Raw genomic sequence first — 23,987 nt, forward strand, 5'->3', positions numbered from 1 at the left:
AGAATGGATGATGGAAGTTAAGGTGCAACACCAGCTGGTCCCTAGTCGTGCTCCAGTAGCCCATAGTTTTGCCTCAAGAGAACCTGCCTGGGGAGCTGTGTTTCTTGCTGGTCTTTCTGGGTGTGTTGACTGTCTTAACTAGGAATGGTTTTCCTCTGGCCTCCTCCACTCTGCTGAAACCACAACTGGCTAATTGCAGTAAAGACAAGTCATGGCTAAGCAAGCACCCACCACTGGCATTTCAGTCACTGATGCTTTTGAGCAAGATGCTGTTCCATGTAGAGGGACAAAAACACCCTGGAAGCAACCACTAAAGCGCTAGGCAAGGCAGCATGTAGGGGGGTGGGGACACTTGGGAAGTAGCCCCCACCCAGCACAGAATGGGCTGCTAAACAGAAAATGCTTTCCCAGGGTCTATGCTGGTGATCATTTTCATCCTCTGTTACCCACTTAGGTTTTAACAGAGGATGGCAAGGACTGCAGAGACCATTTGGCTGGAAATTCACCACTGTTCTACTGGGTACACGCCTTTCATGCTTTCTGGGATTAAGACCAGATCACCATTCAAACATGTAGGTGCCTTTACAAATAGCTGTGGCTATAATGTGAATAATCTGTAAAGGTCTAAGGGCTCATGACTATGGAAAAGGTACGTACAGTCAGTACAGAATAAAATCATGAAAATCATTTTAAACTATATAAATTTCAAAAAGCAGATCTAGATTGTGCCATTTTATATAAGGAACACCATTTTACTATGCCATTATATTCAATGGGATTTGAGTATCCACAGATTTTAGTATTCATGGAGGGGCGGGGGGGGGGGGATCCTGGAAGCAAAACTGAGTGGATACAGAGAGTCCACTGTAGTTGCTGTGAAGTAAAATTGGTTTCCCACAATTTTTGCAAGGGATATTGTTTGTCCATTTCTGCTGGTGAATGAGGCATAAAAGTATTCATGAAAGTATTCATGCCAAAATAAAAACAAGTTATAGTCTTAAAGGTGGACATCCAGCCTCTGTTTAAAGGCCTCCAAGGAAGGAGACTCCGAGGGAGTGTGTTCCACTGTCGAACAGCTCTTACTGTCAGGGCGTTCCTCCTAATGTTGAGGTGGAATTTCTGTTCCTGGAGCTTGAATCCACTGTTTCCTGTTCTAATCTCTGGACAGCAGAAAATAAGCTTGCTCCATCCTCAATGTGACACCCCTTCAAATACTTAAACAGGGCTATCATATCACCTCTTAACTGCCTCTTTTCCAGGCTAAACATAGCCAGCTCCCTTTCTCATAAGGCATGGTTTATAGACCCTTCGCTATTGTAGTCGACCTCCTCTGGATACGCTTCAATTTATCAAGACTCTTTTTGAATTGTGGTGCCCAGAACTGGACACAGTATTCTAGGTGAGGCCTGACCAAGGCAGAACAGAGTGGCACTACTACTTCCCCTGATCTAGACACTAGACTTCATTGCACGCTCGTCTGTGATATTTTCCCTCAGACAACCAAGTAGAGAACTATTAGAGACTTATACCCTTTAAAAAATAACCAACAGGATACAAGTAACCAAGAGAAAGCAAAAGTCTCAAAACCAATATAATTCACACAAATGAAATACAACCATAGAGTCTGGATTTGCAATGAAAATCATGATCCCACTCAAACCCAACAAAACATCTCTAGTGCCAGTCTTCTTCAACTGCCTCCTTGTTATGTGCAGTTAACTGGAGTCTGTCACATAAGGAACATCTACTTTCCGCCAACAGCTTTCCCAAATCTTTTGGGTTTTTTGTTCCGACTTTTGAATCTCTTCTTGAGACCCCCGCTTTGCTTCTGGAAGAACAAGAGAAATCCTGAATACTTATAGGAATGTGAAAGCTTACAAAGAGAAAATACTTTTCAAGGGCATGTCACACCCTCATAGTCACAACTTCTGACTCTCTGTGGGGAACGTTGCTTCCCACCCATTCTCTTGAACCTTCGGCCTCACCTTCCCTCTTTTGGTGCCCATCTGTGGGTCTGTGCCTGATGCCTCGCTGTTGTCCTCACAACCGTTCTGGGTTGTTGGCATTGCAACCTCTTCGTCACTGTCTGTGGCAAAGTCATGGTTGCTTTCCTTGCCTGCCGGACTTTTTTCTTGGAAAAGTTCAGCTAAAAGAAAAAAGCAAAATAAAAGTTTAGCCCAGCCATTGGAGACAGGGCTGCCCTTTACATCCCTGGATAGTAGCAACTGGAATCCCTCTTTCAGTGCTAGTCAGCTATCTGCTGGAGGCCCTCAAGATCGACAGACCTGGCCGCCAAGGAAGGAGGGAGGAGCTCAAACGTGTCTGCGGATAATACACAGCTGTAAGGCCTGACTCTGCTCATGGCAAAGGCCATGAGTGCCACCATGCTGCCTCTCTGCTTTACCCACAAAATGCCTTTGGCTAGGTCCCTAGAGGTAGCAGCACCTGGCTGGGAGTAAGCCCTCTCTATGAAACCCCTGAGAGCCACCAAAGCTGCTTGTGGCCTCAGTCTGTCCGAGGCCCTGTCCTGGCCAGGTGCGGGCACCGTCTGGCTCCTTCCCATTCCTGCTGACTCACGTGGGTACAAGTCACTCATACTGTCCTCTGTGTCACTTCCACTGTCATCGCTGGCTGGAGGCTCCCAGAAGCCTCCCTTCCGACGAGGAGGATGAGGATGCTGGGGCCCCTCTGACGGAGTCTTCTGTGGCTGTTTTTGGCGGCGGCGGCAGCAGGAGGGGACGTACTCCACACCTTCCCTCTGGCATTTCTCATCTGCAAAAGGGGAAAGGGTCTTGCTGAGGGCTGACACAAGGGCCAGATGCGCATCCCAGGCCTCCTCTGCCGCCTTAAGCTTCCTGGACCTGCCCTGCAGCCACAAGCAGAGGCTTGGGGCCAAACCGTCAGGGCCCCCGCTGCCTGGGGGGCAGAGGGGTGAGCCAAGGAAGGTGCTCTGCTCCCCTGTCGCAGACCGAGGCCTTTGTCTCTCTGGGACCCTCCCTCCCTCCTTCCTTCCCCATAGGGACGCACAGTTACGGAGGGCCTTCTGGAAGCGGCGCCCCTGGACATGGCGGAGGACATGCGCCGGGATCCGGTTGATGTGCCGGAGGGTCAGCCTGCAGAACAGTTGCCGCCTGAGAGGGAGGAAGAGAGAAAGGAGGGGGGAAGTGGTGGCACAACCAAGTCCCACCGGAGAAGTGGCCTCGCCAACATTGCCCTCCTTCCCTTTCTCTCAGCTGGAGGCACCTACGGGTTTCTGGTGCTGGGGACAAGGTGGGGCCCAAAGAGGCCGCCACCACCGTCTCCTCCGCTGCTGCCTTCTTTGGCTTCCTCGTCTCCTTGGCTTGGCAGCCCCACTGCGCTCAGGCGCTGGTACTTCTTGCCCGCTGTGTAGGCCTGCAGCGCAGGGAGCCGGCAGGGAAGCTCATGGCCAGTCAGCGCGCAGCGCACCTGAGGAGGGAACCGGCGTCAGAGGAGGGGTTAGCGCTCAACGGCCTCCTCCTGTTATAGATTATTGATTATCTTAAAACCAGACTATTAACTAGAAATCAGCAGGGAGAACAAGGAGTTCGTTGGAAATGAAAAATGTTTATTTTTAATTGCAGCTGTTGTTCCCAGAAGGAAATTCTTCCAAATTACTGGGACCCCGAATTACAAGTGAACCAAGCTTTTATAGTACACTTGTCCCTCCATATTCGCTGGGGTTAGGGGCACAAGGCTCCCCTGAATATGGGGAAACCGCAAATAACAAAAGCACCACGTTTTGACCCGAGAAGACGCCTCTCTAGGAATCTGGTCCTCCAGCGCAACTCTGTTCAACGTCCAACAGACACTGGCCATAGAATTGCACTGGAGGAGCTACAAAGGCCTAGTGGAGTATCCTAGACCTAGAGAATCCTATAGGAATGTCTAGGTTTTTCAGTGTGACTTTAGTTGAAAGTTGACCATAGAGTTGCACTGGAGGACCTAGATATTCCTAGAGAGGACATATGAACCGAATCCGTGAATAACCAACACTGCAAATGCAGAGGGATGAGTGTATTTTCAACAAAGGAAGCCACAAATCCCATCTTCATTGCTTACACTGAATTAAACATCTGCACCCTGTGTGTATTCGCTGGATGTCCTAGCAATGCATGCGTCTCTATCCCTCCTCCTCACCCTCGTCCCCGGCGGCAGGATGCGCAAGGCCGGGTGCTGCTCCAGGAACCGACGCAGCTCCTCGGCCTCCTCGCTGCCCGCTTCCTCCATGGCCGCCTCAGCCTCAGCCTGGCTGCTGGGCGGGGCCAGCCAATCGGGAAAGCGCGCGGGGCGAGACTTCCGGCCGCCATCTTTTTCCTCGAGAGGATCCGAGGAGGACTTCCGGTCCCGCGCTTGGTCTTGAGTTCGTGACGTCACTGGCGGAAGCCGAGGGCGCGCAACCCGGAAGTGGCAGGCCTGGCCTTGGAGGCGATGGCGGCCCGGTGGCGGCGATTGCTAGGCGACGTCGGCTTCAGGAAGGGCGTCCTCCGGCGGTTGGGGGCGGCAGGTGGGCCTGGCCCTGGAGGGAACGGGGCGCTGCGGAAATAACCCGGTTTACGCAAATACACTCATCCCTCCCTATTTGAGGATCTGATTATCCAAGGACTTGATTAACACGTCCTCTCTAGGAATCTCTAGGTCCTCCAGAGCAACTCTATGGTCAACTTTAACTAAAAGTCGCACTGAAGGACCTAGAGATTACTAGAGAGGACACTGCTAGGCATTTGTGGCTCCTCCAGCGCAGTTCTATGACCAGTGTTTGTTGGACTTTGACCATAGAGTTGCATTGGAGGACCTAGGGATTCCTAGAGAGGACACTCTGCTAGGCATTTGTGGCTCCTCCAGCGCAGTTCTATGGCCAGTGTCTGTTGGACGTTGACCATAGAGTTGCATTGGAGGACCTAGGGATTCCTAGAGAGGACACTCTGCTAGGCATTTGTGGCTCCTCCAGCGCAGTTCTATGGCCAGTGTCTGTTGGACGTTGACCATAGAGTTGCATTGGAGGACTAGAGATTCCTAGAGAGCACACTACTAGGCATTTGTAGCTCCTCCAGTGCAGTTTCTATGCTCAGTGTCCGTCAGACGTTGACCATAGAGTTTCCCTGGAGGACCTAGGGATTCCTAGAGAGGTGTCCTCTCAGGTCAAAACATGGTGTGGTTTTCACTTATTCACGGGAGTCTTGTGCCCCTAACCCTAGTGAATATGGAGGGACAAGTGTATAATCTGTGCATAACTAGATAGCAATAGGAAAACAACACGTGTACAAGAACTGTGTGAGACAGGTGGAAAGGGAACGTAAAAGGTCAGAACGTACTTGTGCCCTAATGCGCTGTGTAAAGTTGGATCAGGAAATTGTGTGAAGTGAGGGGCTGGGGCTATCTGGTGGATACCAACCATGCTCTTGTTTCCGCTGTTTTCCTCAGAGTCATGCTGGAGGTCTTGGTCATCCAGAGCTGCCATGGCTGGTTCTGCTGCTGCCAGACCTGGAGAAGACGCTGCGCTCAAGTGGGGCCTCTTACTGATCCCCACGGCCACCTTCTGCCTCGGCACCTGGCAGGTAAAGGCCTATGACAAGGAGGTTGCCTTTTTCACCTTAGATGCTTCACATTTGTAGAAGACAAAATAAGCCAACACCATACATCCTACCAAGAGTTGCTTGGAAGAAGGCATGAGGCAGAGGCCATAAATAAAGTTTCACTTTAATAATCTATATTCTTAATAAGTAGGAATCAAAACCTTTATTTATGGAATGGTAGAAAATTTGACCCATACCCTGTTGGAGCATCTTTTATTTGGATAGGGTTATGAGCCTTTGTAGCATTGTGGTTAAAGCCCAGCTGGGAATTGTCTACCAGATACTGCTGGGCTCCAACTCCCAGCAGCCACAGCCATCATAGCCCACTGGCAAGGAATTCTGGGAGTCGCAGTCCAACTACATCAGGAGTACTGGGTTAAAGTATAGACTGTGACTTGGGAAACGACAATTTAAGTCCTCATAACTACCACAAAGCTCATTTGGTGACATTGGACCAGTATGTGTATCTGATGCTAACCTACTTGATACACCAGCTGCTCCTCTTCCTGGGCCTGGAGGACCTAAAGATGGTAGTGGCCATGCTGTAACCTCAAGGCTGGACTTCTGCAGTGCTCTGTACATTGGGCTACTTCTGTATTAGTTTTGGAAACTTGGATTAGTGTAAAACATGACACACAAATTGGTTACTAATGCATTTAGAAGTGATCATATTACGCTTATATGAAAAACGCTGCTGGCTACTAGTTAGTTTTTGGGCAAGGTTGTTACCTCTAAAGTCCTACAGGCTTTAAGGTTTGGGTTTAGGTTACCTACAGGATCGCCATCTTCTGTATAATGTCCTCTATGTGACATTTACTTCAGTCAGTCAGGACTAGACCAGCAATGTTAACCAGAGGACTTTTACTTCAGCTGCTCCCAAATTGTTGAATGATTTGCCAGAAAAGATTCAATGGCTGTGTATGTTGTCTAAGTTTAAGTAGTAAAGAGATTTTGCAGTGCCTTTGAGATGGAGTGAAAGAATTTTTGCCATACGCTTTTGGAGACTTGGTCTGTTTCCTCAGATGCATGCAGTCTGAGTTTAAAACAACATTAAAAGCCAGTCTCTTCCAGCAGTCTAGCCAGATGTTTTTCAAATTATGAATTTTAAATTATGAATTGATTGTTTTAAATATGTATGATTTTTAAATTGATGTTGTGTTATTTAACTGATTATATATATTTTAAGTGGTGTTTATGTTTTTAACTATGTCATGGCTCTGTTTGTGGCTGTATTTTAATCTGTTGTTCTCCACTTCACTTCAGAGAGAGGAGGGGGGATAAACAAACAAACAAAGGAATGAATCCTTCTCTCAGGACTGTTGTAAGAACAAAAATTGAGACAAGGAGATCATGGAGTCATGTAACTAATAAACAAAATCAATGTATATGAAATTTGGAAATGCAGTACCTTAAAGGCTCCACAACCATCTGATCTTAGAAGGTCAGCAGAGTCAGCCCTGGTTAGTATTTGGATGGGAGACCACCAACTAATACCAGGTGCTGTGTAGACTATTTTTCAGAGAAAGGACCTGCAAAACCATCTTTGGAGATTCCTTGTCTAAGAAAACTTTATGATATTCATGGGGTCAGCATAAATTAACAGGTGCTTGAAGGCACGCTTGCAAACGCACAGGAAATTTAAGTAAAAACAGTATTTATCTTGAAATGTCCATGCTATACTCTGTTTTAAGAAAGAGAGACAAGAAAGCTTTGAGTGTGCAAACGTTTCCATAATGATCTGTGCAGCACCAGTCAGGGGAAAGGGGAGTTAATTTGGCACTCCTGGGGTGGGGTGATGTCTTTTTGAGCTTTGCTCCTGGGCAAAGGTGTGCCCAGTGTTGTTCCACAAAGCCCTCTAACAATACTCATCAATGTGCCAGATTCAGCGGCGGAAGTGGAAGTTGAAGCTGATTGCTGACTTGGAAGCACGGGTTTTGGCGGAACCAGTTCCACTACCTGCAGAGTGAGTAGCCACAGCTGGCTCCTGACCAGTTCAACAGAGAGGGAGTGGGCTTGGTGCTGCCCAGTTGGGGGGAGGAGGAGGAGGAGAAGAGTCCTGAAACAGGTTCCCCTTTGTTCAGTTCCTGTTTGTGTTCAACAGTAAACCAGAGGATGCTCTGCCCAGTTCTGGCTTGTTCTTTGGTTCAAGGTGTTCCCACAAAGAAGTTAGCAACGTTGGTTAGCTTTTTGTAAACCTCAGTGGGAAGCCATGGAGTTTTTGATGGCTTGTTGAAGAAACATTTGATGATCATCCCAGACTTGAGGAAAAGTCAGAGTATACATAAATTGATTGATGGATCAATTATGAATTTGCTGCTTAAACACTTTGCCTAGCTCACTTATATATTGGGATAGTTCTAGGTGCTACTTGTGGAATTCAGCTTTTCTCATGTGACAATGTGGCATTTTAGTTGCAAACTTGATGGAGCCTCATCAACTGGAGTTTCATTTGTCAGGATGACTAGGCGCTAGCACAAAATAATTGGTATCAAATCAGTAAAAAAGCAATCTGGCTCCTCCTTACTTTGCACCTTTTGGCTCTTGAGTTGTAATACACCCCTCAGGTCCAATCCTGCTGTTTACCCTTCTGCAGGCCCCTGGAAATTAAGGATTTGGAGTACAGACCGGTCAAGGTCCGAGGGTATTTTGACCACTCCAAGGAGTTGTATATCCTTCCCCGTTCACTTGTAGATCCGGAGAAAGAAAAAAGAGATGCGGGCCAACTGATGTCCAATCCAGAGAGTGGTGCCAACATCATCACACCCTTCTATTGTACAGACCTTGGGTGGGTATGATACCAGCTAGAAGTCTAGGCTGCAGCCCTTTGGTTACATGCCAGGGAGAAAGCCCCAGTAAACTCATTGAGATTTAATAATAATAATAACAACCACCTCTGGGTCACATGTAGTAATGTTACTCAACATGATGATCGCTGGACTGGTGCCAGTGCTGGGTGAGTTTCCAGGAAAGAAACAGTTGTGTCCAATGAGCACAATCATGGCACTAGTCTCTGGCACACTGGGGGGGGGGGGGGGGAGATACACACCAGATAGCACGAGAAGCACTGATGTATAGGGCTGTGCTCTTAGAAAACCTTTTAACGGATACTAGCTGTGACTTTGGGATGTTTTTTCCTCCATAAACCATGAGGAATAGAAATTTGCTTTGTTCCATTCCCTCTAGATCTCTCAAAGAGGAGTGTTGGAAGGGTGTATATGTGTGGAAGTGTTGGAGGACACGGGGAGGGAAGCAGTGTGAAAGAGGTTGGTATATTATGTAGAGCACATGGTAGTTCAATCAAATGAGGGGAAAAGCAAGGAACTATCTGGCAAGAAGATACATTCCTGGTGTAGTCCTATAGAAATTGAGCTGGGAGTTAGACCAGTCTGAATAGGCATACTAAGGATTGTGCCATTAGGTACCCAAGGATTTGGGGAGTTCCATTTTTGAGCTTAAAGGATGTGTCTTCCTTCCCTTTTCCTTCTTCCCAGAATCACGATACTTGTCAATAGAGGGTTTGTCTCCAGAAAGAAACTGAAGCCAGAGACCAGGCTGAAAGGACAGGTGAGGGAAGGAAAAGGGAGCACGACAGGGACAATTTGGACAAGAAGATGGTTTGGTTTTTAGAAGATTACTGAACCACTCCTGGTGAGGGCAGGAGGAAGCAAGTGAAGTCCTTCATGTGTCCTCCCTCAGGTTTGGCTGTGCTTTCTTTTCTTGAGAGTCTTTGTTTGTTTTTAGCCTGGGCAAATGGAAGTTGGTAGTCTTCATGATTTCAGGAGTTTGAATTTACATCTGATGACACCCATGCAGCAAAAATTCTGATTCTGTAACCTTTTTTAATTACTGTGTATTTTTCAAAAAGGCAGAAACGGATATTTGATTCTTCCTGTTTAGACTGAAGAGGAAATTGAGCTCACTGGTGTGGTGAGACTGTCAGAGACTCGCAAACCTTTTGTGCCGGAAAACAATGTGGAGAGGAACCGTTGGCATTATCGGGACTTGGAGGCCATGGCAAGAGTGACAGGAGCCGAACCCATTTTTATTGATGCTGACTACAGTAAGTCTCCAGGGAGCCAGAGGTTAATAATAATAGATTAATAATAGATTTTATTTTTATCCCGCTTTTCCGCGATGATCAAAGCGGCTTACAGATTAAAATTCAACATAAAAATACATATATATCAATAAAAACAATGTAAAAAATATATTAAAAGCTATTACACAGCCAGCTTGGTTGAATCGATCCAAAAACATTGCCAAAATCGTCACACAATAGGGGGAGAGGGCATAATATCACATCTCATAGGGGGAAAGCTTGGTGAAAGAAAAAGGTCTTAAGGTTCTTTCTGAAAAGATCCAGGGGGGTGGTGGAACGGAGCTCATTGGGAAGGTTGTTCCACATTTTTGGGGCCGAGATGGAAAAGGCCCTTTGCGAGGTCACCGCATATTGCGCAGTTGGGACCTTCAGCAGATTCTTCCCGGCTGACCTGAGTGTGCGGGGCGGATTATATGGGCGGAGGCGGTCCTCCAAGTACCCTGGGCCCAAACCATTTAGGGCTTTATAGGTAATTACCAACACCTTGTATTGGGCCCGGAAGGTTGGACTGTTTGTTTCATGCTGCTTCTCATGGCAGATTTTATGACAAAGCCTGGAGCGGCAAAATAGAGCTGCTAGACTAGAAGTCCAATATTCAGAAGCCTGGCTTTGGCCTGCTCAGGGTTCCGCCTTATCCTGAACGCAATTGTACGAATCAAGTATGATACCGCACTAAGCATTCTCTAAGCAATTTACAAGTGTAAGCTAATTGTCCCCAATAAGCTGGGTACTCATTTTAGCAACCTTGCAAGGATGCAAGTTTGAGTCAACCCTGACCCCGCAGCATTCCCAGAACTGTGATTGGCAGCCAAGACTCTGTATCCTAGGGCTTGAACCCCCCACTCAGCTATGGAAACCCACTGGCTGACCTTGGGCCAATTGCACTTTCTCAGCCTTAGAGGAAAGCAAAGGAAAACACTTCTGGACAAATACAGGAAAAGAGATTCCACCTCAACATTAAGAGGAACTCTGTGATAGTAAGAGCTGTTTGAGGGTAGAACACACTTCCTCAGAGGGTGGTGGAGTCTACTTCTTTGAGATTTCCTGCATGGCAGGGGGTTGGATTGGATGGCCCTTGTGGTCTCTTCCAACTTTATGATTCCCGATAAAACTCTGTGACAGGGTTGCTGTAATTCAGAGGCAACTTGAAAGCACACAAACATTTCAGGCATGCAACTATTCTCTTAAAAAGTTGATCCATATGTTGATCCACAAATTTTCTTTATCTTGAGCCAGGAATTGTAGATTAGGACAGCTGCACACAGCGAAGCCAGAATTCCCAGCAATCATGAGCTGTGCACATCTCTATAGTTCTGATACCTGCTGTCTGATCTTTGTCTCCAGAGAGCACAATTCCTGGGGGGCCAATTGGTGGCCAGACCAGGGTGTCCTTGCGGAATGAGCATTTGCAGTACATTATTACCTGGTGAGTGAATGTTTTTACTTTTTCTAGTGGGGGTTGCTGAGTGAAAACAAAATGAGGAATCACAGGAAGACTCCCAGAACCAGTCACAAGGGGTCCCTTTCTGCAGAAAAACCCACCCTAAGCCATTGGTTCTAATGTCTGTGAATAAGTTTGACCCCTCCCAATATTTTGTTTTACACTCTGCAGGTATGGGTTATGTGCAGCCACCTCCTACATGTGGTATAAGAAGTTCATTCAGAAGGTCCACCTCTAAGCTTCATGGTGCTTCCATGCCTAGCTCCAAAAGGAAATGCCTCCGCCAATGGACTGAAAGGAGGAACTTCCCTTCATTGAGGAAGTACTAGTCTTGCACTGTTCTATGGGAAATCAAGGGCAGGTGCTTCTTAATGGTATTGCAAACCAGTATTTAAAATGCATGAAATGAGGAGAAAATAAAGAGTGACAATCAGAGCCCTTATCGGAAAAGCCTTTCAGACAGCAGTGCTTGTTAACATAGGAAGCAGTGGGAAACTGGTGATGGTCTGGGGCATAATAGTTGATGTGTGGCAATATGTTTTGCAGAATACAAAATCATGTTTGTTGAAATGAGGGTTTTACCACATTGCACTTAATAAATGATGAGTACAACAGATTGTTTGAAATCTCTACAGGTGTCAATTGCAATCTATACTCTTCACTTTAAAGATTCCTAGCTCTGCATAAAGTGTACATCTAGGAACTCCCAAAGGCTCTTCCAGAAAAACTGAACCTACTTTCTGCCACCAGAAATCAAAAGTTCCCATGAGTTTTTGCATTTCCAGCTGTTTAAGTAGAAGCACCTCTTCAGGGGCAGAAGAAAAAATTGTTTTAAGGCAGTGACTATATGCTATCTAGTGTTAGAAATATAAGACCAGTTGTACATAGTATTCACAAGAAAAAAGCAGCTAAAGCTCAATTTTTGTTCAGTATTTTATTTTTATGTACAGAAAAACCTGGGGAAAATCTGATACATCTACCCAAGCTTGGTGGCCAATTCTTTCGCTTTAGCTTTTTCAAGCTTAGCAATGCGAGCTACTGACTTCGGCCCCAGGACGTTACCACCCCAGTGACGACGTATCTGGAAAAGGGAAAAAATTGAATATTAATGTCCAGAGCAGTGGTATGGATGCTTCTTGTGTCAAGCAGGAGGACCCTGCCACTGGGTCTGTGGCTCAATCATTCATTCTGATTTAAGTAATTGACCTAATGGATAGGTGCCCCAGCAGCATAGAGTAATAAGGTCTCAAAGGAAGGGTATTGGTACACAGCACACTCTGACAGTAAAGCCACTGAAGGGCAGGTGAATCTTCTGTCCAGAAGATACTATAAACATCTACTTGTTTCCTGAATAAATGCAGGCAACTGTATATGGCAAGTTTAGTCTTTTGGGGATTTGAAGGACCACCGTTGCATCTAATTTTCAGAGGCAGATGTTTTTATGTCTCTGCTCCCATCACCTGCCCTGGAAAGTTTGCCAGCAGATTCTTAAGGCACTGCAAGGGGTTGGGTTCTTTGTGATCTGTCAGGTCTCAGTGAGAGTGTAACTTTGTAAAATGCAGCAAGGGCAATGTTCCTGTGTCATAGGCAATTTTACATCCAGGCTAAGACCTTTTCATTTTCCCCATGCCCACATTACTATGGCCAATTATTGGTGGATAGAGTGTGCAGCCAGGAAGAACCAGCACAATGGCCAGTGTTGGTGCTCACACAAGGAGGAAACCACACACCTCCTTCCACAACTCTCCACTTTACATGCAGCCAGCTCTCTCTCACTTGCCTGGCTGCTCAGTGACTCAAGGGATGCTCCATGAGCCATCCAGGTCTCAACAGGAGAACTCAGCCTGGTTCTTTCAGCACTGGCAGAACAGGGATGGGCCTATCTCCCCTGCCCCAATCCCATCATTGGGAAGGCTGGTCTGGCAGGCAGGCCTGTGTCAAGCAATAGAGTAACCTCTCCATGCACTGGAATGTACAGCAGCCTATCCTGATCTTGGTCCAAAAAACACTGCAATTATGAGGTTCATGTGGTTTAGGTATCCACTGGGGGTCTTGGAACATATTCCCTGTGGGTAAACTGGGGCTGGGGCTACAAGATGCCTTTTGAGTTTAATACAGAGTACTACACAAAAGGAATGGTGGGGAAACACAAACTGAGACACAAGCAGACTTCCCATGAGTTTTCCAATGTGAAGGCAGGGCCCAGGATCACAAAGGCACAATCTTACCTCATCATATCTCTCGTTATAATTGGTCTTGACTGCTTCCACCAGTTTGGCCAGTGCTCCCTTATCCTCCCTGCAAAGGAAACACAGGCTCATCAGTGGAAAAAGTTCTGAACTCAACCACCTTCATCATGAGGAGAATCTCTAGGAAAAACCACACAATGCCACACAATAGGAGTCAGGCTGGATGGCATGACAGTGGGACTGAGCCATGGAGGTGGATGCAGTTCCAACCACCGAGCCAAACCACCTGCAGCTTGCAGGTCCTTCGGCAGAAAATGCCCTTCTGAAAAAGCTTTTAGGGGTACTTACGGATTAACTTGTGTGAAGGCCACACAGGTGCAGGTCTTCCGATGGACAAGGCGACCCAGTCTGGCCTTCCCTTTGATGATACAATAAGGGACTCCCATTTTTCGACACAAGGCAGGCAGAAAGACAACCAGCTAGAACAAAGAATCCCTTATATTGGGGATGCTGCAAAGTGTCTGCACAGACAGCTTGCTATCGACTCTGGCTGTTGCTCAGGGTTAAAAAGCTCGTATATTTTCTATCTTCACGTGTGGGTTCAGGTGAAGAAATTCACACATCATTGCAGCAGCCAATCTTTGCTTTGTAGCTGGCAAGTTTAAAGGAGAAAACAAGTGCCACAGTACCTTGCAGAATACAAGTGAAGATAAATCTGGTTTGATTTACAGCCTTAATTTAAATTGGTTGTGGGTGCTTAACAGTGCAGAACACATGGCTTTAGGAGCAACTAGTCTGCTCAGTACTCAACAGTATGAGTTTGGCACAATCAAGAATGAGCCCCACAGTGTTTGCAGGAAGGCTAGGGAGTTCTTAGTGTCTCTCCTCCAACCAAGAGGGCATTGCAACTCCACCCCATGTTTGACAAAGGGTGGTCAGCAAAGGGTTGTAGTCAAAAGGTCTGCCCACAAAATGTGAAAAAGGCTCTGGAACAGCCAAGCTTGGAAGTTATGTGGCTTCTCAGGGGAAGGCTACCTAGATCTCCCCTTCCAAGCACTTCCACAGAATAGCCAAGGTGGAAGCTGAGACACTGAGGAGGAAGGGCTTTTCCTTTTTCTCTGCACATCACAAACAGCACTGCTGCCTATGCGTTTGGAGAATGCTATGTACACCCTTCATCTCCTCCGCTTGCAAGAATAAACCAGATCTGTAAGTTCTCTTACTTCAATGGGGTCAACATCATGGGCAATCACCACCAGCTGGGCTTTCTTGTTCTCCACCAGGGTTGTAACTGTGTTGACTCCTGCAAAACAAATTTAGTTTGCTAGAAAATATCACATTTGAAAGCAGAAGAGCACATAACAGGATGCCCCAAAAAAAAGAACAGTGACCTTGTCATTAATTACTGTCAGTATGTGTTAAGCTACCACATCTTCTTGGTCATGTAGACGAGGAGGAGACAAACAACTTGCTACAGCTCAGGGTTAAAAAGCTCGTATGTTTACTCTTCAGTCTGTAGTTCAGGTGAAGAAATTCATACATCATTGCCATAGCCAGCCACATTGTTACTGATACTGCCAAGGGAAGAGGAGCCCAAGAGGCTGCCTGTTTTCTGCTCACAAGACAAGAGGAAAAAGTTTACCTGCTCTTAGCACAGGAGGCCTCTTGGTAGGAACATCACCCTTCCCAGCAGCCTTCTGCTCTGCCCGGGCCAACAGCCTCTGTTTCTTCTCTTGCTTTGTCTCTGGTCTGTATTTGTGGGCCAACTTCAAAAGCTGAGTAGCTGTAAGCCAGAAGCCAGACTGTGAGCAGAAAACAACTTTCTCAATTGTTTTCTACAACCCCATTTGAGCTTTGTGCATCAGCGATCTTGGTGGCTGAGAGTCATCATGAAAGCTCAGAGAGCAAATATTTGTTGGCATCATATGCACATGCGCAAAAACTCCTCTGTAAACCTATGCTGACCAGCCCTCCCTAGTTCTAATATCTGTTCAGTTTCATTCTACCAAAAAACTCTCTAGATTCCCTTCCCACAACAACGGAGAGCGTGACAACCAAGTGCAATGCTTGTTTCCCCAAATGGGACAAGAACCACAACCCATTAAGAGAATTCCCACTTTCAGTTCTGCAAACAGGTGTTTCCATTGAGTGGCAAGTGGGAGTGGGGGCAGCGGCAATAACAACAGCTAATGGAAGTTGCCCTCACCCATCATGGCCAAACAACATGCTGCAGAAATGGCCTGCGCATGGAAGGTGCCCCATTGACTCACAGAAAGCCTCATTCTTTGCTGCCCTTCCCTTTGTGCATTGAGACAGCCCTTTCTTCATGGGGGGGGGGGGGGAGCCCTGCAATCCCATCCCAACCCCCCCCCCCCCCGCTTTAAAGACCAGCTATGAACTAGCAGCCTTTACCTGTCTGGCGGTCCAGGGCCTGGGTGAACTGGTTGATGGCTGGAGGCACCTTCAGCCGCTTGTAGAGAATGGCCCTCTGGCGCTGGAGTCGGATGTAGCGGGGCCATTTCACGAAACGAGTCAGGTCCCGCTTGGGCTGGATATCCTGCCCTGAAAAAGGCAGCGCAACCCAAGAGTCAAAAGAAGGGCTTCTTCAGCCAAGGCGCCATCCCAAGGGATGTGGGAGAGGAACGGCGTGAGAGCATCAGCGATCTTGGTGGGTAAACGTGTCAGCACCCGTTGCTCAGATAGCAAATATTCGCTTGCATCATTTGCTCGCAGCTGCCTCAGCAAGACAAGGCTGCCATCGAGCCTGGATTCAAGGCAGCAGTTCAAACCCAGAGCGACAAAGGGACTGGCAGCATTGAAATATCAACATGCAACCAGTCTTAAAAAAGAGGGTTTGCTCTTGCTTCCCTTCTGCCATGCAGGAACTCTCAATCAAAGCCTCTCCGACAGATGGCCATCCAGCCTCTGTTTAAAGGGAGAAGGGCTGATGGGCCTCTAACCCGGTCTGAGGCCGCCCCTTGCACCCGACTCACCGATGCCGAAGTTCTTGGGCCTCTTCTCGAAGAGGGGGTTGACCACCTTCTTGGCCTCCTGCTTCTTGACCACGGCTGGGGCCGGGGCCACCTTCTTCCCCTTGGCCTTCTTCCCCTTGGGCTGCGGAGGGACAGAAAAAGCCGGTTTGGCACCGCTTTGACTCTTTCTGGCTCAAGGGTATGGAATTCTGGGAGTTGGAGTTTGCTCTGGGCCCACAACAAACTCCAACTCCCAGAATTCCATACCCTTGAGCCAAGGCAGTTAAGCTGGGAAGGCCTCCACCCTTCGCGACCCCATTTCTCCAAAGACCGGCCTCCTGCCGCCGCCATACTCCCCAGACAATGAGGCCCAGACCCCCCGCGACCCACTGCTCCCTTCGGAGCCCGGCCAGGACCTCGAAGGCGGGCGGATGGCGACGGATTGCAGGCGCCCCCCTGGAGCTGGGAAACCACTCACCATCTTGGCTGCGGGGAGGAAAAGGGAGAGCGAGGCACGCCGGGAAATATATCAAGTGGGCTTTAAGTCTCGCGAGAGCTCGGCCGCAAGTCGCGCGGGAAGTCGGGAAGAGGCATAGAGGGCGGGCGAGGAGCGGAAGTCTCTATGGTCTTTGGGGGCGGCCAATGGGAAAAGGAGGAGGAGGAGGAGAAGGGGGCGGGGCTGTGGTCTGCAGAGGCAGCAATGTCGGGTCAGCGCGTCCTCCCTCAGAACAAGGAGGCCCTGCTTCAGTCCTACAACAAGCGCCTGAAGGATGACGTCAAGTCCCTCATGGACAACTTCGCTGAGATCGTCAAGACCGCCAAGGTCTCTCTCTCTTTTGGGGCATGGCTTCCAGACCCTTCACTCCTTTGGACACATGGCTCCAGTTTCTCAATGTCCCTTTTTAATTGTGGAGCCCAGAACTGGCCACAATATTCCAGGTTGGCTCTGACCAAAGCAGAATAGAGTGGCACTATTACCTCCCTTGATCTAGACACTATACTTCTATTGATGCAGCCTAAAATCGCATTAGCCTTGTTAGCTGCCGCATCACACTCTTGACTCATGTTCAACTTGTGGTCTACTTGGACTCCCAGATCCCTTTCACACATACAAGTCTCCTTAAGCCATGTGTCGCCCAGCCTATATCTGTGCATTTCATTTTTCTATCTAAGTGCAGTGTCTTACATTTCTTCCTGTTGAAGTTCATCCTGTTACTTTTGGCCCAGCTTTCTAATCTATTAAGGTCATTTTGAATTTTGATCCTGTCCCCTACTCCTCCTAATTTTGGAGTCATCTGCAAATTTGATAGGCCTGCCCTCTATTCCTTCATCCAAGTCACTGATTAAGATGTTGAATAGCCCTGGGCCCAGGACAGAACCCTGTGGGACCCCACTGGTCACTTCTCTCCAGGATGAAAAGGAGCCATTGCTGAGCACTCTTTGGTTCGGCTGGTCAGCCAATTACAAATCCACTTAACACTTGCAATGTCTAGCCCACATTTCTCGGTTTTGTTCTCCTTGCAGATTGAAGAAGAAACCCAGGTGTCTCGAGCAACGCAGGGCGAGCAGGACAACTACGAGATGCATGTCAGGGCTGCCAACATTGTGAGTGTTGTAGCTGTTGTATTTGCTTATACACCACCTGTTTCCCAGCTTCGGTTTCTGGACCTTGTTGAATCCTAGAGGGGGAAGGGACCTCCAAGGGCCATCCAGTCCTGCCCCCTTCTGCCATGCAAGAAGACACGATCAAGGCAGTCGGCCATCTGAGCTACTCTGAGCATGAATTGTGAAGTTCCCCAGCATTACAAGCTGATGGCACTCCAAAACCAATTGTGATATCATCCCAACTCGTTGGGGTGTGTGTGTGTGTGTTGAGCAGCTGGGTGGGTCACACACCTTGTTCTGTCCCTGCTACCCAGCTTCAGGTTTACACACATGAGCCCAGAAAACAGATAGGGCACATGGTGAGGGGGTGAAATCCAGATAGACCACTACAGCATCTCCTCCCAACTCCACTACCGGGCTTGACTGCTACTAGACTTAGAACCCAGTCTTATCCAAGTCTGTGGTACACACCAAGTTGGTATGCTCATCCAGGATCAAGCGGTGAATGGCAGTTGTTTTTCCATTCACTGACTTGGCAATCCCCATGAGCAATTTCAGCTCAATTATAATCCTGTAGGATGTGTGCCAGAAGTGCCATAGTGCACAAAAGCTGTGGTTCTCAGGCTTTGTTCCTCCAGATGTTTTTGGACTCTGAAAATACATGCTTGTGGGATATCCTGGCTGGGGTTTCTTGGAACTGAAGTCCAAAATATGCAGAGAATCAAATCATTTTTTAAATTGTTTAATTTATATCTTGCCTCTCTCCTTGTGTAGGACCCAAGATGGCTTATTTCCAACTAAAATTAGTTATAGCTTTTTTAAAAAACCCTGTTATATGATTGTTTTTAGAAAAGGCTTGAACAAACAATTTTATTTAAAATAAGAACACTAAAGCAGTTTAAAACACCTTTAAAACATTACAAATGGTAAAAGTACAGTCCCATTAAGAGTGCCTTCTGCCACATGGTTTGTGAGCCAAAGGTCTATCTTTAGAGTACCTATTGGTATAAACTGAAATATATGAATGTTTCCCTCCCTCCAGGTCCGGGCTGGTGAATCTCTCATGAAGTTGGTCTCTGACCTGAAGCAATTCCTGATCCTCAATGATTTTCCTTCTGTCAATGAAGCCATCAACCAGCGCAACCAGCAGTTGCGTGGACTGCAGGAAGAATGCGACAAGAAGCTGATAGCGCTACGTGATGAACTCTCCATTGACCTCTATGAGCTGGAAGAAGAGTATTACTCTTCCAGGTACAAGTAAATCTATGGACTGTTCTGTAGCAACCACCTCTTTGTCCTTTTGGACAGACTCTGAAAAGCCGCTCTTGTCCTGGTCCCCAAACTCCCAACCCCAACAACCTCATTTGTTTTGGGCAGTTACAGTGGCTTTTTGGAGCTGGCCACATTATGCATCTAGAGCTTGCTCTGTAATAGATGGGATGGAGTAGAGTGAGTCCCTCAAGCTGCACCACAAGGTTGGGCCTGTACCCCACTTCCACATATGCTGACTTTCAGATTGGAATAGGTATCATGCCCAAGCTGGCACCACCCAGATGTGTTGGATTGTGTTTGTTATAACCCCAGAATGGGAATTGCTGTCTTAACACACCTGGAAGGCATTTGGGCAGCGGAGGCTGAACTATCCTTTTGATTTCAATTTTGCTGCAAGCTGACAAAGGTGATGAACTATTGCTCTGACTGTTACAAGGTGGTTTCATATGTTTCTGATTGAGTTTTGACTGCCACTCTTCAGACCTGAGGTCTTGTGTCATGCAAAACTTGCCAGCCTTCAAACCAGGGCTCCTATTGCATTCAGATCCTTCCAGGGCTACAAACCAGAGCTACAAGACCCCAGGCTTTTTAAATAGCTCCTGATGGCCAGTCGTGTTGATCAGAAATAAGAGCAGAAGACATTCAGTGGACCAGAAGGGAAGTCTCTGCAAGCCATAGCTTCCCTTCCTGACGACAGATTGTATAATCTTTGGGTCCTAATTAGAATTTTTTTTGGGGGGCAGGTAATTTTGAGCTGCCTTGGATCTGGAAGTCTAAAAGTTCTGAGGGTACCTAATATTGATCCTCCTCCACCCACAACTGGTTTTGAAGTAGTTTTGTCATTTGGTCTGATTCTGCCATTCTGAATCCTAATAAGTTCATAAATCTTCCATTCATAATGATTAAGACTGGTGACATATCCCTAGAACCTTGGGTTTCCCAGTGAGTTTACTGCCAGTCAGATCCAAGCTGACAAGAGGAAGTCCTCCTTTGTACTTTCACCTTTTTGAATACATAGCCAGGAGACAGGTCTGGGCAAATACCTTGGAGGGCAAGGTTGTCGGGCTTGTTTGCCACGATAGCTTATTGGAACCCAAAACCCCCCAAGAGGGACAGCTGAGAAGAAACTATACTCAGAGATGCCAAAAGTCCTTCAAACCCATCACATTGGACAAGACAACTTTTTCTCCCATGAGGATTGTTGTTGCTTGCTTTCAAGTAATTTCTGACTTACCTAGAGTTTCCTTGGCAAGATTTTTTTGAGGTCTGGCTTCCTCTGAGGTTGAGAAAGTGTGACTTGACCCAGGTCTCCCAGTAGGTTTTTATGGATGTGCACAGACCAATTTGAACCCAGGTCTCTTGAAATCCTGGTCCACCACTCAAACCATGACATCACACTGACATTTCTCACCGTGCCAATTCTCTCATTACCAAATCAAAAATGACCTGTTGAGGATAGTCTCCTCCGTTCCTTTATGAGTTATGAGAGCATGTGTGATCATCTGACTCAGGGCTTGAGAAAAGTTACATCTTTGAGCTACAGGGTGACTGGCCATGCTTGTTGGAGGGAGGGAAAGCCTTCTGGAATGGGCACTGCTGCCTCTGAGGTCTCTGGCTGAATAGCATTGGGCTGCGAGACCCTCTGGCACCCTTGGTGCTGATATGGCACGTATCTGCCTGTCAGATGGCAGCCCTGTGCTGCTCACATTTGCCCAGCAGTAGATCTCACCATGTTAAAATACGCTTTCTCCTAGGAGTAATTTGTAGGATTGCAGCTCTGTAGAGTTGGGTATTTCTCATGGGTTGGGTTTCTTCCAGCTGTACCAAAGAAAATTGCCTGTCTGTGAATGTAAACATGTGGCCTTGTTTTTAGTAGATTGACATTTGTGTTACATTTCTCCTTATGGCATGAGGCTTTAGAACCGGGTTGGGCCAAGTGCCATTTTGGGGACACATCAGGCCCCCAGTGCTGTTTCTGAGGCCCTACACTTTCCAGACACCATGCATAAAGACTTTATAAAAAAAAAGTTTTGCAAACTCAGCAGTGGGTGTCTGGCCTCTTTTGTTTTTGTTGTTTCTCCCCATCATAGTTTGTCCCTTAGGAACTGAGCATGTCATTTGCCTGTAAGTGGTTCAGCAGTTCTAAACTGTTCCCTGCCATTGAGCAGCAGAGAATGGGGTGTCTTTAAAAAAAGACAGAACCCCCCTTCCCCCCCACCAGAGGTGATCTGTTCTTCTGGAACAGGGCTTGAGGCTCAGCTGTAAACCAAGACCAGAGCAGGTATTCTCCAGCATCGGAGCTCTGCCTTTCAGAGTATACAGTGAGGAAAGAATCAGGAGGGAAGGCCAGATGGCTCTGGATACAAGGCCTGACCACCCCAAGGCAGCTTTATGCAGACCAGTCATTGTAGAAGGTGCTATATGGGGCTTTTTCATCCAGCCCAAGAAGGCAGAGCTCTGCCAAGAGACTGGGAAGTTCTGACTCCAGATCCTCTCATCTGGCATTTGCACAATGTGATGGGAAATCCTCTCTTTTAAGCATTCTTGTTCCCTCTGGAGAATGGGTTTACAGGGCCAGAATGTTAGGTGCTTTTAAAAAGAACCTTAAGTATATGGTCATGCTGTTCTATATTAAACCTCTTCACCCATAAAAACCTCAACAAGCTTGATGGTAAATAAAAGAGCAGTGATCCCCCCCCAAAAAAAAAACAAACCACTCTTGGGCTGCTTTTCTATTTTTCTAAGCACAAGCCGTGGCTTTTCAGGTGTCCCCTCTCTCCCCTCCCTCTATGCGAAGCTTGCTTTTTCCTTCCCTAGCACCTTGTCTCCCTCCCTTTGCACCTTTTGTATAATTCAGAGCATGGTCCCTGCAGGGTGAGGGATGGGAGAGCCATCATGAGGAGATGATAGGTGATATTTTTGCTTTAGAACAGTGTGTGTCAGCAGATCTGTGGGCATGTTCCTCCGTGGTGAAACTGGACAATGTGTGGCTCTCTGGATATGGCTGGAAGGCAAGTCCTCATCCCTGAGTATTGACAGCAAGCATCTGGGAAGTGCAGCATCCAGAGCACCCACATGGTAGTTAACAAACTGGGGAAGGCACAAGCCCCCTTCTGATTGCCTGAGGAAATACTTAGTTCCACCACAGAGGCTGCACCACATAGCAGAAATAATCCAGTTTGACACCACTTTAACTACCATGGCTCAATGGAATTCAGAGAATTGTTTTTTGTGGCACCAGAGCTGACAGGAGAGGCTAAATGTACAGTATCACAAAACTACAATGCCTAGAATTCCTTAGTGTTGAGCCATGGCAGTAAAAGTATCAAATGGGATTATTTCTGCAGTGTAGATGCTGCCTGACTCTCTTGGTTGGAAAGACCTGATAAATACTTCAGCTAGCATGGCTGAGGAAGAACAGCTGGATTCCACGGGGTCAGAGGAAACCTCCCAGCTTCCCAGGATTCATTCCTGAGGCAAAAGTGGGTTTTGAGCATGAGCCACAAGGATCAGAAATTGTTTTTCTCCCTTCTGCCAGTTCCTGGAAAGTCAGCTGCTGATCAGGAAACCATAAGGCAGTGTAAGGATGTGTGAATTTAGAAGCCCCACACAGACCCCCTTTCCCTCTGTGCCTTCGCCAGCCCTGCCTTGGAGCCTTTCTGCCACCCTTGGCCACACTGGCTGGAGCATGGGCTTAGGGGCATGGGCCTCGTTGTTCCCCAGGAGGCTCCACTGGCTCTCCTTGAGGAGTCTTCAGGCAGACAGAAGGGTCTATCTCACCTCAGCAATAACCACTGCTAGCTGGGCATTGCAGTACAGTGGGTTTGGCCTCCCAGGTTTTCATTTCCTAGAAAGAAGGCCTTGGGGCATGGCTCAGGGGGTGTGCTAACTATACTTGCTGCTGCTGCTATTTTGCTATTTTCTTAACACTGTTGCTTCTGTCTTGCCTTTTTCATCCTCCTTTCCCTCCTGTCCCTCTTTTCTCTCTGGCACCTGCTACCTTTTCTCCTGAATGGGCGTCTTGCTTTGAAAGCTACAGCCTGTCTGATACCACCGACCTCCCTCTGTGTGAAGCATACTGGAGACAGGAAACGGGTGCATCGTCCCCAGAGAGCCTCTCCATGCCCCTAGCAGCTGCCATGATGGAGCAGAACCTTCCAGCCCCTCAAGGCTCCACACCTTCACACCCGCACATGAATGGGCACGGAGCAGGCCCCACGGAGCATGCCTGAAAGGGAATGCACCTATCCTCAACCATGTGGGCTTTGGAGGTTTGGGCTGCTGTGTTGAGGCAACCTTCCTCCCACCTAAAGCTTCTCGGATTTAGAACCTCACCTGCTGTTTTTTGCATGAGGACTGGATGCATAGCCCCAAGGAACCTACTTCTTTATTGATGGAATTGTCCACTGACTACAGGCTGACAATTTGAATTACAATTTCTAAATAGGAATGTTGGATTGAGGCACCAGGGATTTTTTTTTTAATTCTAAAAAGGGAAGGCGTGAATTGTATGTGGCTCTTCGGGTGATGAACTGCAACATCGGCATAGTCAAGGAAGACTGATGGGAGTTATAGTCCAATGGCATCTGGCTGGTCCCCCCTCCCACCCCAAGTTTTGTGCTTTGGTACTTGTAAGATTATTAATTCACTCGAGTCTGTATTTTCTTACCTACCCAGGTAAACCTCCCAACTTCCTTCATGGTGGTTCGGCTGTGTATGAAGGGAGGAGCCTTCTGATTTTACACTTTCTAATCTGCCAGCAGCTACTAATTAAATAAGAGGACTGTTTTCCCACTTCCTAGATTTGTGCTATCA

General features: G+C 47.4%; 4 protein-coding genes and 4 non-coding genes across 9 annotated transcripts; 2 read left to right on the plus strand and 6 right to left on the minus strand.

The window, feature by feature from the left end:
• Positions 1-1,578: 1,578 nt before the first annotated feature.
• LOC149308197 (surfeit locus protein 2-like) lies at positions 1,579-4,265 on the minus strand. The gene is made up of 6 exons (XM_089537034.1): positions 4,159-4,265; positions 3,248-3,447; positions 3,028-3,131; positions 2,578-2,772; positions 1,986-2,146; positions 1,579-1,828 (listed from the first exon to the last, which is right to left on the minus strand). The coding sequence occupies exons 1-6, from the start codon at positions 4,246-4,248 to the stop codon at positions 1,745-1,747; spliced, it is 834 nt and encodes a 277-aa protein (XP_089393160.1). The 5' UTR covers positions 4,249-4,265; the 3' UTR covers positions 1,579-1,744.
• Positions 4,266-4,410: 145 nt separating this feature from the next.
• On the plus strand, positions 4,411-11,764 carry LOC149308198 (surfeit locus protein 1-like). Its single transcript, XM_089535311.1, has 8 exons — positions 4,411-4,525; positions 5,443-5,576; positions 7,475-7,557; positions 8,188-8,379; positions 9,086-9,158; positions 9,492-9,654; positions 11,038-11,119; positions 11,306-11,764. Exons 1-8 carry the CDS (start codon positions 4,450-4,452, stop codon positions 11,370-11,372), a joined length of 870 nt encoding a protein of 289 aa, XP_089391437.1. The 5' UTR covers positions 4,411-4,449; the 3' UTR covers positions 11,373-11,764.
• Positions 11,765-12,049: 285 nt separating this feature from the next.
• RPL7A (ribosomal protein L7a) lies at positions 12,050-16,488 on the minus strand (the record flags this gene model as incomplete). Its single annotated transcript, XM_089535312.1, has 7 exons — positions 12,050-12,215; positions 13,363-13,432; positions 13,672-13,802; positions 14,547-14,626; positions 14,966-15,106; positions 15,736-15,885; positions 16,317-16,488. Coding segments are annotated over 7 exons (849 nt in total), but the record flags the coding sequence as incomplete, so codon positions are not given.
• On the minus strand, positions 13,876-13,954 carry LOC149308200 (small nucleolar RNA SNORD36). Its single transcript, XR_016282243.1, has one exon. It is a non-coding gene; the product is annotated as a small nucleolar RNA SNORD36 (small nucleolar RNA).
• On the minus strand, positions 14,797-14,873 carry LOC149308201 (small nucleolar RNA SNORD36). The gene has a single exon (XR_016282239.1). It is a non-coding gene; the product is annotated as a small nucleolar RNA SNORD36 (small nucleolar RNA).
• LOC149308202 (small nucleolar RNA SNORD24) lies at positions 15,181-15,253 on the minus strand. Its single transcript, XR_016282249.1, has one exon. It is a non-coding gene; the product is annotated as a small nucleolar RNA SNORD24 (small nucleolar RNA).
• LOC149308203 (small nucleolar RNA SNORD24) lies at positions 15,976-16,051 on the minus strand. Its single transcript, XR_016282248.1, has one exon. It is a non-coding gene; the product is annotated as a small nucleolar RNA SNORD24 (small nucleolar RNA).
• Positions 16,489-16,946: 458 nt separating the features above from the next.
• LOC149308204 (mediator of RNA polymerase II transcription subunit 22-like) lies at positions 16,947-23,966 on the plus strand. 2 transcript variants are annotated; one of them, XM_089535316.1, is made up of 4 exons: positions 16,947-17,118; positions 17,820-17,900; positions 18,943-19,151; positions 23,206-23,966. In XM_089535316.1, exons 1-4 carry the CDS (start codon positions 16,996-16,998, stop codon positions 23,402-23,404), a joined length of 612 nt encoding a protein of 203 aa, XP_089391442.1. In that variant the 5' UTR covers positions 16,947-16,995; the 3' UTR covers positions 23,405-23,966. The 2 variants fall into 2 exon arrangements, with proteins under 2 accessions (XP_089391442.1, XP_089391443.1); XM_089535317.1 differs by having other exon boundaries at positions 23,212-23,966.
• The last annotated feature ends 21 nt before the right edge of the window (positions 23,967-23,987 follow it).

Source organism: Sceloporus occidentalis, unplaced genomic scaffold (assembly GCF_023333645.1).
Source record: "Sceloporus occidentalis isolate IW3139 unplaced genomic scaffold, rSceOcc1.0.p SCAF_8, whole genome shotgun sequence".
NCBI classification, from domain to species: Eukaryota; Metazoa; Chordata; class Lepidosauria; order Squamata; family Phrynosomatidae; genus Sceloporus; species Sceloporus occidentalis.

What these genes read in the sequence shown, in the direction of transcription:
- LOC149308197 (XM_089537034.1), bottom strand. Translation starts at nt 4,248, where the DNA reads ATGGAGGAAGCGGGCAGCGAGGAGGCCGAGGAGCTGCGTCGGTTCCTG. An exon ending in CCAGAAGGCCCTCCGTAACT is followed by an intron (nt 2,773 to 3,027) that starts GTGCGTCCCTAT and finishes CCCCTTTTGCAG; the next exon opens with ATGAGAAATGCCAGAGGGAA. An exon ending in TGGGCACCAAAAGAGGGAAG is followed by an intron (nt 1,829 to 1,985) that starts GTGAGGCCGAAG and finishes TTGTTCTTCCAG; the next exon opens with AAGCAAAGCGGGGGTCTCAA.
- LOC149308198 (XM_089535311.1), top strand. Translation starts at nt 4,450, where the DNA reads ATGGCGGCCCGGTGGCGGCGATTGCTAGGCGACGTCGGCTTCAGGAAG. An exon ending in CCAGTTCCACTACCTGCAGA is followed by an intron (nt 7,558 to 8,187) that starts GTGAGTAGCCAC and finishes ACCCTTCTGCAG; the next exon opens with GCCCCTGGAAATTAAGGATT. An exon ending in TTTTATTGATGCTGACTACA is followed by an intron (nt 9,655 to 11,037) that starts GTAAGTCTCCAG and finishes CTTTGTCTCCAG; the next exon opens with AGAGCACAATTCCTGGGGGG.
- LOC149308204 (XM_089535316.1), top strand. Translation starts at nt 16,996, where the DNA reads ATGTCGGGTCAGCGCGTCCTCCCTCAGAACAAGGAGGCCCTGCTTCAG. An exon ending in ATGTCAGGGCTGCCAACATT is followed by an intron (nt 17,901 to 18,942) that starts GTGAGTGTTGTA and finishes CCCTCCCTCCAG; the next exon opens with GTCCGGGCTGGTGAATCTCT. An exon ending in GAAGAGTATTACTCTTCCAG is followed by an intron (nt 19,152 to 23,205) that starts GTACAAGTAAAT and finishes TTGCTTTGAAAG; the next exon opens with CTACAGCCTGTCTGATACCA.